Source organism: Phocoena sinus, chromosome 9 (assembly GCF_008692025.1).
Source record: "Phocoena sinus isolate mPhoSin1 chromosome 9, mPhoSin1.pri, whole genome shotgun sequence".
NCBI classification, from domain to species: Eukaryota; Metazoa; Chordata; class Mammalia; order Artiodactyla; family Phocoenidae; genus Phocoena; species Phocoena sinus.
Genome location: NC_045771.1, coordinates 27,594,230 through 27,607,986, shown reverse-complemented (window position 1 = coordinate 27,607,986; position 13,757 = coordinate 27,594,230). Strand labels below are relative to the sequence as shown.

General features: G+C 36.2%; 1 protein-coding gene across 3 annotated transcripts in view; it reads right to left on the bottom strand.

Moving 5' to 3' along the window:
* Positions 1–13,757, bottom strand: part of IQUB (IQ motif and ubiquitin domain containing) — a 128,331-nt gene that overhangs the window by 78,712 nt on the left and 35,862 nt on the right. For all 3 annotated transcript variants that reach the window (XM_032643053.1, XM_032643054.1, XM_032643052.1), the window contains 2 exons: positions 8,953–9,128; positions 723–893 (listed from right to left, as the gene is read on the bottom strand). In XM_032643053.1, the coding sequence (XP_032498944.1) occupies positions 723–893; positions 8,953–9,128 (347 nt within the window). The remainder of the gene's footprint in view (positions 1–722; positions 894–8,952; positions 9,129–13,757) is intronic.

Genomic DNA, 13,757 nt, shown 5'->3' with positions numbered 1-13,757 from the left:
TCCTTTTGCCAATTTGGTCTTTCTACTGCCCTCTACAGATACCATGCTTATTTCCCAGCTCTGGACCTATGGCTTCTCCCCTCTTCCTATCTCTAGCTTCAAAGGCATAGTCACTTGACAAACATCTCTGAAAAGGCTGTCCAGAAAAAAGGCAGTCAATGCCTTATTGAGTCCATGCCTCTGCTTTCAAGATGGGCAGAAATATGAGAGACCTATGGGGACTTACCTTCCAACAAGAACCATTTACTCAACTACTTAAAGTGCCTTAAATCAATAACTGATGAGGAAAAGGAGGTAAAAATACTTATACTGATGCTGCATTAAAACTGCTAAAAATAAAATTTTCATTAAAAAGTGTGAAAATATATAGCCAATAACTGCTGTTTTATTGAACTGAGTTGAGTTCTAATCTCATGCTGTATATATCTACATTCATTGCAAAATTAAGGATACATTTACATTTAGAATATTCATTGTGTTATATTTACTTTTGTATGTGTCATAATATATAGTTTGAGAACTTGTAGATAAATGTTAATGCATAAACCATATCCTCCCCCAATTATACCCAAACAATACAGTTGTTCACAAAATAAAATTCATATATATAGACATTTATTATCTTTATAATTACTTAATACAAACCATCTTGTTTATTTTAGTATTCAATTTTTTTATTGATAGTGGTAGTGATACCCAAAAACTAAGAGAAACTCACGTACCTTTACAGTATGTTTGAGTGTTAACAGCACATCCAGTCTCTCATCTTGAGAGATATTTTTCAGCACAATGCAGTTATAGATGTTTTGCAGCTCTCTGGCTCTGATGGTGAATTGAGTATCCATCTCAATTATTTTGCCATCAAATGTTCTCCATAGCTTTGGAGCTGAACACTTAAAAATAATGTTTATAATTATCAGTTAATTAAAAGTTCAAAAATAATTTTGTTCCTTCTACTATAAGTTAACCTTATTATCATGTGCTTTATGGAATAAAACTATCACTAAAACTTAAGAAAATTATTTGAAGAATTTGTAGACCATGGGAAAGTAAAACAATTTAGGAAAAAAAATATGAGAGAGCTTTAGTCTGCAGAAGTACAAACACTTCCTCAGGATTCAGAATTTGCTACTAATTTGTACTAACTAGTATGATGGTTAGCTTGATGGATTTATGAAATAACCCCTGGGGAACAAAGCATGCTATTTAGAATGCTAAAAAAATTATCTACTTGGTTCAATTATACTGAGTTGTATGAATGTGTCTTGATCATGCCTTGCCAATTGAGAACAACCCTTGTGGGACAATGATTACAATCCTCAAGGCATTAGACCTACAGATATAGCAATATGGGCCTCAGTTACAGTTCTGTTTCCTATAAAAATAAATCTATAACAAGTTCACAGTTCTTCACAAAGCAGATGTCCATAGGGAAACAGCTGTATTTAGCTATTTTAGCAGTGCTGTGGCCCCTGCCTCCCTGACAATGGCTAAGATTCTCACTTCCTACTTCCAAATCTGGCTTGGTGCCTCCCAACATAGCCCGTCTCCTGAACTGAGGGTCAAAGATGGAGCCAACTTGCCCTGAAGCTCATGTGAGGAGTCCCAGGCTAAGAATTCAGAGATAGGAAATGGAGTGAGTCCTCCACTGACTCAGGACCACAACAAAATATTTAAAGACTATGTTTGCCAGTGCTTTTGTTCCCTCCTACTCAAACTATTGAGACTTTAAGAGAAGATGCATTGACCTAGAAAGAGCACAGTGAAAATTCACTGACTCTTCTACTTTAAGGTATAAAGCTGCTCAGTTTCTTTCCCCGATTATAATCTATCAAAAAGGAGGCTATGTTGATCACGATTTCTAACTGTCCAAATGCTGCATTTTTGTAGACTGATTGGTAATTGCTTTGGAGACCCGTAGTCCAATTTATGCCATACTTGCAAGCATTTAAATCTTAGATTTGATATAATTTAAAGTTTAAATAGAAGCCTATGTATCACAATAAATCATCAGGAATGTAGAATAGCCAAATAGAGAAACCATTTAAGGCTGTATTTAGTATGACAGTAGTATGAATTTTTAGTTACAGCCTCAATTTACCTTTAATTTTCTTACATTTCATATTAGCTAAATTACATTGAAAACTACAAAGCTACCATTTAACAACTATATTTGATATGTTTTCAAAGTAATGGCATCATTTTCTGATCAAAGGTAAAATGAACGTTGTGCAGAGCTAGGAATCTTCATCAGAAACTTTAGATCCTCAGTTCTAGTTTTAATCTAGCAAATGAGAAGCTGCAGCCCTATGATTAATTTCTATTTTTAAGCCATAAATCTAATATTAAATAATATAGAGTTAATTAGCAGATTTATAAAATTAATAAAATTTATTAAGGATTACAAAAGGGAAATAGCTCAATAAGAAAATATTTTATGATTTAATTATTATCACTTAGAAATTTTTAAAAATATATTGTTTTAAATGGATACAGCCCTGTTTGGGGTAGGCCTCAGAGTGTTACTGAAATCTAATGTTTGCTGCAAAGCTCTTTTTAAAACCTTTAAGGAATAAGCAATCTTAGGCTAAGTTTCATATAGCAATATTCTAAAGTCTAAAGCCTTAATCTTTGTGCACAGTTTTCCTCAGGGTGGCTCTATTAAATGCAATTTCCCTTCTTCCAGTAATGTGATCAATACCTTTAGCTCTTCAGGCTGATAAGTTATTTCATTTGTAATAATCCACGTACAATAACCTTTTAATGAAATGCTTAGTCCATCTACTTTATCGTGGTTTTTTTCAGCTGTTGTATTGATTTAACTCTACCTTTCCTCCAAGTTTTTAGCCCCATCTAAGATACTGTGATATAGTAATACCTTGGATTTTTTCCAAATATATTTAACATCCAAATCGTTTCTACCCTTCGATTTTTAACTTAAATCCTAACTTTTCTATAAAGATTCCTAACTACTATGGTTTGAAACCACTGAAATCACTATTATCTGTCCTATTGCACACATAAAAACACACACACACACACACACACACACATGCAGTGGGGCAATGCAATTTGTTCTATAATTATAACTCTATTTCTTCCTACAGATTATAAGAAATAAATTTCTTATGTAGTCTTATATATTTCACAGGGCCTACAGTATTCATTCATTCATTCAATAAGTATTTATTGTGTTTACTATAAACTGGTCAGTGTACTAGGTAGCAAGTAGATAAATTCTAATTTCATGAAATCTTAAATCTAAGAGCATAGAAAGATTAATAAATAATTAAAATAAAAGTTGATTATGCTTGATGATGCAGGTAAACAGGTAACTACAGTTTGATATGAAGCACTTAACTGGTGAAAAGAAAATAATATCTAAGACAAAACCTGAAGAATAACTAGGAGTTAACCAGATTAAAGGGAACTGAGTGATATAAGCAAAGATTCCTAGATTTGAAGTTTGAGTTCCCTAGTGTAAGCACTGAAATGACATTAAAAAAATCTGTTTGGCAAAGTTGTTTTTATATTTGGATTTATTTCTGCCAACACTGATAACCTGGTCTTCAAGTCTAAGCTTCTCTGATTGCAGAAATTAAGTTATTTCTTTTATTCTGATGCAGGAAAATGTCAACTTTGCTTATTTCTCTTTCTATGTCTTTTTTTCTTTGAATGCTTTGACTGCAATAAGAGATGTACAACAATCATGTTCTTAAACTGCTTCAGAAAACAGGAGCATAATAAATTCCACTTAGCTGCCAACAAATGAAACAGCATAGACTTTGGAGGAGAGGAACAGAAGAACAGCAGGAAGACACATTTTGAGGAAGGGAAGGTGGAGAGATAAAAACCTTGAGAGCAGCAAGCTTCCACAAAAGAGAAGAAATGGCTGCACTGTGAGAGTCGGTCTTTTCTCTCTCCTAAATTAATACTCTAGACCCTCAGGGGGCAAATTAAGAATAACACTAACCCCCCAGAGCTACTGGGTAGTGATCAACTTTTCTTTTACACAGCAAAGTGGTTTTGTCCGTCCATAGAGGACACCCCTGTGTACTGTGGTACTCAGAGAGAGGCAAGAGCTGGTTGCATTTTTCTATCCCATTACCTGTTGGCCACCTGAGTAAGGAGAAAAAAAATTCAATGACACAGCTAAAGTAGATTGCAGTTTTTTAGCTTGTGATTTTGAAAAGTGGTGTGTAAATCAAAGAGAATCAAAGAAATAAATGGCCTTGACTCTAGGGAAAACCTCTTGCAGAAATTCAAATTGTCTCTTTACACAGTTTGGGTAAGCAGTACCCAAGATATATTAGAAACTGACTGATGATTTTTCATTCAAATTTCTTGACCTGAATTTCTTCACCTCTGTCTATTTGTGAGTTTTTAACATTTGACAACCTGTGGATGTCAATGTTTGATGTGATAAAATTACAAATTATTTAACTAATGCTTCAAAAATCTTTAAACTTTTTATGGAGAATGAAGGCTTAGTATAGAATCCCTAATAACTGATTAGTTCATTGCTTTTATTGGACTAATTTAAAATAGTAATCATTCCCTACTCATTTAACATCCAAATCAGAGAAATTCTGTGTCCAGGATAAGAAGATAAAAAATAAAATATTAGTTCAATACACTACATAATACTTAGACACACTGAAGTTAAACTAAAACCAAACCATAAAATTTTATTTTCCAGAGTTATTTCCAAATTATGGGAAAGTAAATATTCTCTTTACATATCTGTATGTTATGGTGCTAAATGTGGATCTAAAATCCGCGTTATGGCCCTGGTTGTTAGCGTTAACATTTGAAAAAACTCTGACCTTATCTAGCTTCAGGGATTACTTATAAGCTGTTTTTTCTTAGCAATCAAAAAAACTATAGAATAAGTTACTTCAAGTTTCACGAAATCAACACTGACTCCTCCTGAATGTTTATTGGAGACAATGCTAGGCATGGGTAGGGTGGGATAGGCATAAAACGGAAGAGAACTGTTATAACTATTTACAACAAAAGACTATAAAATCTACCTTAACTGTTTTCTATGATGTTTATCATGGCACCATATCCAAAAAGGTGATTTAAATGACTTTGTATTAGAATAACAACGATTTCACAATTTACTATAACAGGTTAAAAGCAGGTCAAAAGTCACCGTTGGTCAATATTTTTAAAGAATGGACTAATTAGGCTACGTAATGGACTGGGGATTGACCTCAAGTGCAGTTGTTCCATTCCGTGGTTGTGTTTTGTCTTGCCCTGTCAAAACTGAGGTAAAATTCTCTTGTATTCTCTTGTATCAGCTAAAATGTCCATTTCCTCTAAGTCTTAGCCTGGGGATTGGTGAGATTAACTGGTTTATCAGCTGGGGTGACCACAGGTTCAGAACCCCAATTCTAAAACCTATGACCCACACAAAAACCTATGACCCACAAAAAAGCCTTTCCCTTGATTTCTACAAGTTTTTGTGGCTAACTTTTCCATCCTTCCTGTCATCTTCTGATCCTGCATCTTTGTGTGCTGCCCTGAATCAGTCATTAAGGCCCAGTCATTTCTCTTGCTCCTTTTCCTCTTATGAAAAAAAAAATCATCTTGCACTTAATATTTCAATTATTAGTGATATAATTAATGAAGTTACAAGAAGCCACATTGTGTCCCACTGCCTTCTAACTGTCCTCCCTCTACTCTCTCTCCTGGCAACACTCGAAAACCTCCGTTTTCCTGGGATAGAGCAATTCTTCCCATACTCAGGATCCTTTAGGGTCTCAGATTCTACCCCAAAACTTATCAAAGTATTTACCAAAAAAAAAAATCTTCCTTCCTCACAGGAATTCTCATGAACAAAATCTCCCCATCTCATCTTTTTTGGTGACATTTAAAGAACTTCTTACAAAGTTATACTTCATGACAGAGAGTAATCGTCATCAACTGGCTCCAGAGGCGCTTTTATATGTTGGGACTTGATCTACCTTTGGACTCTCTATAATTTAAAACATGTTTAGGGACAATGCTAGACATGAAGCTGGAGGTTGGGGGATGGGGTGAGGGGTGTGCAGGCATAATGAAGAATAGACATTGTATAAGTATTTACAACAAGAATTTAAAATCGCTTACAGGAAACAAAGCAGCAGATGAAGCACAAGCAGGAAGTCCTGTACAAGGTTCAGCCTTAAATAAGGAAGGTAAGTACCACCCATCTTCCCTGTCCATTGGCACCTGAGAGGCCTCCAGCTCTTTCTTGTGCCCTGGGTCCATGCTGTCCTCTTAAGGTTAACAATCAGACACATAAGGAACACAGTTCCCAGTGATGAAGCTGGATTCAACATAGAGCAACTTGATAAAGGAATAAGTTTAGTTCAAAATATGACTCTGGAGAAGTATGAATATTATGGCTTCCATACAGTAGAACTCAGCTATTCTAGAATGAAGATACTCAAGAATTTGAAATGATAGTATCTACATTGCATATTTTCTCATAGTACCTGAAATATAAAATTACAAATCACTGGGGCTTCCCTGGTGGGGCAGTGGTTAAGAATCCGCCTGCCAATGCAGGGGATACGGGTTCGAGCCCTGGTCCGGGAAGATCTCACATGCCGCGGAGCAGCTAAGCCCGTGTGCCACAACTGCTGAGCCTGTGCTCTAGAGCCCACGAGCCACAACTACTGGAGCCCACACATCACACTACTGAAGCCTGTGCTCCACAACAAGAGAAGCCACTGCAATGAGAAGCCCGCGCACCACAACGGAGAGTAGCCCCAGCTCGCCACCCACGCACAGCAACAAAGACCCAATGCAACCAAAAATAAATAAATAAAATATATAAATTTTTTTTTTTAAATTACAAACCATTATTTCTTTCCCTTATTTTTCCTCCCTACCTTCCTCCACAAGCACTTATTGATACTCTGTGATGAGCACTGAGCTAGGATATGAGGCTATGCAGATAAAAGATGGCTCTTGCCTTAAGAAACTCAGAATCTAGGAACGATTTAGACATGTAAACAGATATAATGAAAACTGACCACTATGTACTAAGACAAAAATGAAACAGAGTCTTATGAAGGTATATAGTACAGGCTAAAGTAGGAGGATCAGTGATCCTTCCTGGAAGAAGGGACATCTGAGCTTGTTTTGAAGGGTGACTACTTGGTTACTGAAGAAGGAAGGAAAAGATGTGCCATGTAGAGGCCACAGCAGATGCAAAAGCATTGAGAGCATGTGGTCTTTCTGTGAACATGCAAGTAACTGAGCGTAGCTGAAACAGTACGGCTGTAGTGTGCAAGCAGAGATGATAAACAACTGTGGGATGGGTCAGGTGTGCCAAGAATCGACTATACAAGTTCTTGTTCCTTGAGGGCAACAAGGAGGGCCAGGGGCAGAGTTGTGTTGAATGAGGTCCCTATGGCAACAATACGGATGATGGAGGAGGGAATTAAGAAGTGAGACTGGAGGTCGAAAGCCTCACTTGGGGACATAAAGTAATCCAGATGGGAAGGAAATCCAGATCCAATTAAATCAGTGTCAAGCTTACACACACAAGGCAAGACCTGTCTCATGACAGCCTCTCAGAGGAGATAGGGAAGCAGGAGAGGGGAGCTGTTCCATAACATCTCAGAAGCTTCCCATCCTCTCCAGTGCCAGCAGGATCACAAGGCATTCCACCAAGACTCAGATTAGCTGTGGTCCAAGTCTTTGTTTACGTGGCGAATTTGGATACACGCAAGGTCATCAAGGTGCATGGCAGAGCCACTTCCCTGTAGGCAGTGGTAGTGAGTTTGGAAAGGAAGAAGTAAAGAACTGAGGAGATTATTAAAGTAATAGAACAGACAGTTTGGTGGCTAAGTGGGACGTCAAGAACAATGCCCAGGTTTCTGTCTGAAGCAACTTAAGTAGATGATGAAACATTCACAGAAGATAAATTATGCGAGTGTTACAGAAGAGGATCAGTTCGGAGGTGAGGGGTCAAGGAAAGGTAAGATGATATGACTCAGGGGTTGACATGTCAACTTGAGGATTACTCTCGGGACATCCAAAGAGCAATGATAGTAGGCAATTCAGGATGTGATTTGGAAGCTCCTAGGAGAGGTCTGGCCTGGAACTGTAGGGAGTTCCAGGATGCAGGCAGTAGTTAAAACCACAAGAAAAATTGAGATCAAACAGGAGAGCGTATAGGTAAGGTGAGTGGGGGGCATTTATAGTATCAAAAAATATGGTTTTTAAGAACAAATGTTCTCAAATAGCAAGAATCATACAAACAGAATCACTACAGGAGAATATCTTGAAGAACTCCATCCCTTTTCTTCTGGTGGCTGGATTGGCTTTTAATTGTTTGGAAAGATCAAGTTTATAAAAGGAAATTGGTCACTATGGAAACAGGCTATTCAGTATCAAGCAGGCAGTTTCACCACAAAAGGGTAATTACTTTAGTTTTTCCATTAATTGTATGTTTTCATGGTTTTCATTAATCATATATCCTTTGGGTCAGAAATTTCTAGTCACTTAATGAGCTGGTGAACAAAAGCAGAAGCACTAGTCTATAGCTATTTCCCCCAGGTTGCTTACTATGGGGCACTGCAGATCCAGACATTTTGTGACTTCAATACTCTACATTTTATCAGGGCGTGCAATTCATCTAATTTCTATAGCCAGCCTAAGTCTAAATGAACAGAGTCACAAAGGTGGTGTCTCCATTTTTCCCTTCATAGCTCTTTTCTTAAGAACACGTTAATTTTATGTGACTTGTCAATCGTTATTCTAGGCTGCAGTGAAAATCTAAAGCTGTATAAGAAGAAAGAAAAATATATACAAAATTTAAATAAATATGTCACCAAAATACTAAACAAAATTCACACAAATTCTTACAATGTAAGTCTCTTCTTTAGTTCATTATTCTATGTTTTTAAATTCAGGATACATTCATATTTAAATAATTGTTACTTCAATAACCTTATCCAAAAAAGCTTGTATTGATGTTTCCTGGTTAGTCGTATAAGCGATGTATCTATGTCTCCCAATGCAAGCAATTATCTGGGTCTCTTTTTCCAGGAGTTCACACAAAGCAGCTTTCCTTTCAGCTCCAGTGAAAGACTGGTTAATGCGTGCAAGTTCTTCTTGCCTCCAGACTAGAGGAATAACATAAAAGACTCTTGAGTTTTTAAAATCCCACATCTTTACAGAACATTTTTTACTATCACCTCCAGACAAGTGTATTTTATTTTTATAACAATTTAAATAAAATTATATATGAATAGAATCATTCATATTGTACACCTGATATATGAAAAAAATAGGATGAAGTAAAAGCTGAGAGACGTAAAGCAATAAAAGTAGAGTCAAACTAACAGAAGCTGTAAGACATCAGTACAGATCATGTCAAATTATGCCTCCAAGTAAGCATGCACACCCCCCAGTACTGAAACAAATATGGCTTGGATTTGTGGCAGCCATGAACGTGTCCTGCTCAGATCTCCCTCCAAGAGAGTACCTGTAGCTAGGAGTACAGGTGGCCAACAGTACCAGCTATAGCACTTCGGATCTGTCGCCATATTGGAGCAGAGGCCACACTTTTCCCACACTTACTCCCAGTCAATGAGTAAGAACCATGGGAGAAGCAGGGCCTGGCCATGTCTGCCCAACAGTGGTCTCTTCTGTGGTCAATCAGAGCTGACCGTCAGGCCGGCTCAGACTTCCTCAGAACTCTACTTGTTTGAAGATCTCCATCCCTCGTCCTCATTCCTTTCCTCTCTGCTTTCACAGGTTGTCAACCTACATCTCAATCTGAAGACTTTCTTTGCCTTTCCCTGCTCTCTCTTCCCTTTACCTTTCACTTCAAACTCCATCTTGGTGTCTGCTTCCCCCAGTACCCAAATTGACAGTTTTATGTAGAAATGTTGACTTCAATTATTTTCTTCATTATTAGCACTTTTAGAACGATTTTCCATTTTTTTTACAAAACCCTAATTATATCAGCAAATGTTATAAAGTGATTACATTTAAACTTTACTCAAACCAATAAATTAAGTTAGAATAATATTTACAATATTTTAAAGTGTTGGTTACTATCAACAAAGACTGTGATGCACATTACTATATACAAAACAGATAATCAACAAGGACCTACAGTATAGCACAGGGAACTCTACTCAGTACTCTGTAATAACTTATATGGGAAAAGAATCTGAAAAAGAATAGATATATGTATATGTATAACTAAATCACTTTGCTGTACACCTGAAACTAACACAACATTGTAAATCAACTATACTCCAATATAAAATAAAAATTAAAAACAGAATGTGTTACATGAAATACATCCTAAAACCAAACCATAAAATGCCAAAGAATAGTACTTTTATAAACTCACTTTACCTAAAGATTACACCATATTCTCAAAATTAACCTCAGAAAATACAGAGTGCAAGATCCTATCCCAAACTTAAATAAATCAAAATGGCTGGGCTCAGAATTTTTTGTTTTAACAAGTGTTCCATTCAATTCCTATACATGTTAAATTTGGGGAAGAAAACTGTTTTATATCCCATATTTCAAAAGTGTCAAACTTATTTATATTAAAGGAAAAATAATGTTGGAAAGAACCTTAGAAATTAAACAGTTCAACACCCCTCCCCATCTCCCAGCAGCTTGGACAGGTTTAATTTGCTCACCCTGGTCCTGGTCCTAGCCTGTGAGGCTAAACAGTCTATTCTTTGCACCACATGGCATCGAAGACAGCTGTCACAGTCCACTTAGGTTTTCTCTTTTCCAGACAAAAACACTTCCCTTTCTTAAAATGCATATTATTTGACATAATTTCATGTCCTATCCAGGCCTAGTTCCTCTTTAATATATGGCATACCAAATTTCTGACAAGATGGAGGTTTATATACAGGCTGTTAACTCCAACTCCTCTCTCCTAAGTTCTTCTAGAAATGATACAGGAAACATGAAATGGGGGAGGAGAGGGAGAGACCGGAAGCAGTACTGGAAATCAGAGAGAGGTGTGATCCATGTGGTAGAAATCTCAGGGCAATTTCCGTAAGACGCAGTGCAGATTCGACTGGAAGACACTCAAGGAGGCACAAAGGTCGTCCCCCAAACTGCTGTTGTCTCATCTCAGAAAGTGGACCCTCTAGCAGAAGGTAGTAAACCTTAACTCAGGACTCAGAACTAGAGAAAATGGTAGGCTATGAATCCATTTGATAGTTTACCTGTCTTAAGAACGTCTTTGAAAAACTTTAAGAAGGAATAAAAGAAGAATGCTTACATTTCAAATCATTGCAGAAAAGAGTAAAAATCATAAATGTTTGTGCAGAAAAAGACAAAAAAATTAGAAATAAAAAGCATAAAGCAAGATGAGAGAAGCAAAATCAGGCATAATCGTTATATTGAAAAATATGAAATGGTTCGATTTTTTTGACTGAAAATAAAATATTATGGTTTTTTAAAAATTCAATGACATGATGTTTTTGGAAGGCACAAAGTGATGCCAAAGACTAAGGTTAAACATAAAAGGATGGTAAATATGAACAACATAAAAGACAGATACAGGGCTTCCCAGGTGGCGCAGTGGCTGAGAGTCCACCTGCCGATGCAGGGGACACGGGTTCATGCCCCGGTCCGGGAAGATCCCACATGCTGCAGAGCGGCTAGGCCTGTGAGCCATGGCCGCTGAGCCTGCGCATCTGGAGCCTGTGCTCTGCAACAGGAGAGGCCACAACAGTGAGAGGCCTGCGTACCGCAAAAAAAAAAAAAAAAAAAGACAGATACAGCAATATTAATATATTGAAAATAGGGAGGAAAACACTCAAAATTCATCCCTTGGGATAGAAGATAATTTTATGATGAAAGGTATGACTCTCATGAATATTTACACTGAAAATCACATCCCATCAAGCTATAAAAAGCAAAACTTGTATCAGTTATAAACACTACTGTGGTGAGTATATTTTATATTATATAAACATAAATAAAATACAAATGAGTTAATCTATGACAGTCAAGTAAAGAAGAATTAAAAACAAAAAATATCTGACACAGTATGATTAACAAATTTAAATTAATTAATATACATCAAGCTCTGAACACCAAAGTCTGAAAATATATCTTATTTTCAAAGTTCTATGAAGCATTTATATAAAGTTATATAAATTCTAGGAGTAGGAATGGAAGAAAACATAAATCTCCCAAATCAGAAACGTCGAAAACTGCATTTTTTGACACAGTACAATTCAACTACAATTAATAACAAAAGTTAAAAAAAGAAATATATTCCCATCTGCTTGGAAATGTATGCAATACTATCAAAAATAACATTTTAATCAAATAAGTAAAAGGTATGAGTGTCAACAATTAAGGAAAGAAAAATAAAAGCACTACATATCAAAATGCATAGGATGAAACAAAAATTGCAGTAAGGTCAATTTGGGAGAATTTTACATAAGTAAGCCTCATATTTAAATCAGGCACCTGAAAAGTGTGTATTGGGGCAGGGAGCCGGGCAGAGTTATAAAAAGATGTAATGTATGTGACAGTTAATCACAAGCCTCCTCTGGAAGGTCATGTCTTCTGGGCACACCTCCCATTCTCCATGATTACTGAAAGATAACAGTATGGCTTTGATCCCCTGGCACATACATTTGGACTGTGAACCTGAACTCATTTGAGCCATATTTGTTTTCTGCTCTTCACAGAACATGGAAGCAAAACAAAAGTAGAAACAGTGACCTACTGTTCTTTATTCTGAACAAACATTCCAAAAAGTCACTCTAGTCTTTGACATTCATCACAATTCTTTTCAATGTGAACTTATTAGGTGCTTTACTACTGGAAAGCCATATTTACTTCATTAGCCATGTAATTCTTTCCTTTTATGTAGAGATGATTTATTACTTTATTGTCAGAATGATGAAGCTTCAGAGTCTCATGAACTACACTCTGGCCATAGAATCAAGCCTATTTTTTATCTTAACTTCAAAAATCCTAGTTCCCTGATCTGGTTATTATATCAATACTTGTCAAAATCCTATCACTTCTTCGCCAATTCAAAATACTCAACTGCAATTTTTGAGCAATTGTTATCTGAAAGAACTCTATAAAGTTTGATGGTACATACAAAAGTGAGAAAGACATAATGCCTTCTTGAAGGAGCGAACGTGTCTCTGTTTCTCCCTAGTTGGATAGACTGTAAAATCCTTCCACTGGGACAGAATTTTTGTTTGTCATTACATTTATCTTTACCCCAAAGCCTGACATTTTTCACCATTAGTTTTAAAGACTTCCTTTGGGTAAATCAACTCTTGACATAAGATTACTTCCTCTTATCTTCTATTAGATATGATTCAATCAAGTAAAATGTATTCTTCCAGGCATGATTACTCTCTCATCGTGTTGCAGGGATATTTCAGAATATATTACATTTATATATAATTTATATAATTAGAAATATTTTCCTTCTTCTATTAAAATTTCAAGTTTACTTTAATACTAGTCCCTGAATCGAAAGGTAAATATCTCAAGTCATGTTGTTTCTGGCCCTCCTCTGTTATAACCACTGCCTTTCATGATATCTAGTTTTATAATTTTATCATATTATTTCTTCCTCCTCTCAAATTTCAATTTGAAATAATCCTGATCAGGTCAAGGACTTGTCACTTGTGTTCTTTATAAGAATCCCATTCTGTCTCTTACCAGGAATACATTATTCAGATACTGTACAGTTTGGTCTATTCGAAAAGAGGATTTGTAAATTTAAA